General features: G+C 35.2%; 1 protein-coding gene across 3 annotated transcripts in view; it reads left to right on the top strand.

Annotated features, from left to right (window-relative positions):
• LOC106873951 (protocadherin 18) overlaps nt 1-901 on the top strand; it is a 71,709-nt gene extending 70,808 nt beyond the window's left edge. For all 3 annotated transcript variants that reach the window (XM_052972931.1, XM_014921496.2, XM_014921493.2), the window contains one exon: nt 329-901. Coding sequence is in view for 1 of the 3 variants with exons in the window: in XM_014921496.2 (XP_014776982.1) it covers nt 329-352 (24 nt within the window). In the remaining 2 variants the exon portion in view is untranslated. The remainder of the gene's footprint in view (nt 1-328) is intronic.
• Nucleotides 902-1,300: the final 399 nt, after the last annotated feature.

The raw sequence follows: 1,300 nt of genomic DNA, 5'->3' as shown, positions 1-1,300 counted from the left end.
ATAAATATATTCAAGCATATATATATGTGTGTGTATATATATATATATATATATATATATACACAAACATATACACACATAAATATAAATGCATATATACATATATATATACACACATATATTTATATGTATACATACATTGTGTGTGTGTACATATGCATGTATACATACACATTGACATTAAATGCCAAGACACACACACACACACACGCTGACACATTTCACGTTACAGTCACATCCCTGTATTCAGATCCACACCCTTACACAGTTTCATGATGCTGCAAATGTCTTGGTGGTTGTGTAATTTCTCACTTTCATTCTCTTTCAGCTGCCAACACAGATACACAAGTAACAACATCACCAACAGCGTCAAGATCATCATTGGTGAAAATAGCAGCAGCAGCAGCAATAATTTAACAGCAGCAACTGTAAGAAGAAGAATAAGTCTCAACAGAATCATTGTTATTACAAAAATACCAACAACAAAAACAAGAGCAACACCACCTCCAACACCACCAGCACCAATACCACCAATGAAGGGGCCACTTTGTGGTCTCTCAACTGGCTAAAAATAGCAGCCAAATTCTCTGAAATAACAATACAATACTATCTTACAAAGGAAGGACTCTTTGAACAAAATGGAGATAGATATACAGAAAGACAGGATGGTCATGGTGGGAACGTCTTTGATTATAGGTTCATTTAACCATGACTGAACTGTAGCTAAACAATAACAGCAACAACATCAGTAACAACAGCAACAACATTGTGAGTAAGAAGAAGGAAAATGAAATGAAGCGTGAAAGGTGGGAGGAGTAGAGAGAGAGAGAGAGAGAAAGAGAGAGAGGCATTAGAGAGAGAGAGAGAGAGAGAGAGAGAGAACTGGTATAAAAGATTAAAAGACAGAGAGAATAAAGGAATATATGAATAGTGAATAACAGAGCTGAGGAAGTGATGTCACACACGCACACACACACACGCACGCGCACACACTGACACATGCACACACACACAGACGCACACACACGCACGCGCACACACATACGCCCACATCATATCGTGTATGCTTGTATACACATAGTCATACATACATACATCAGCACAAAAATATACATCCCTACACATGTATACATATGCATATATGCACACACATACATACATGCACAAATAGACACAGTTATAATCTTAAATACATACACATATGTATACACATACATATATACATACACAGAATTATACATACAACATACATATATATGTATATATATATATATATATATATATATATATATATATATAT

This window comes from Octopus bimaculoides, chromosome 14 (assembly GCF_001194135.2).
Source record: "Octopus bimaculoides isolate UCB-OBI-ISO-001 chromosome 14, ASM119413v2, whole genome shotgun sequence".
In the NCBI taxonomy this organism is placed as follows: domain Eukaryota; kingdom Metazoa; phylum Mollusca; class Cephalopoda; order Octopoda; family Octopodidae; genus Octopus; species Octopus bimaculoides.
The sequence above is the reverse complement of the archived record's forward strand: the minus strand, read 5'-3'. Positions and strand labels throughout refer to the sequence as shown.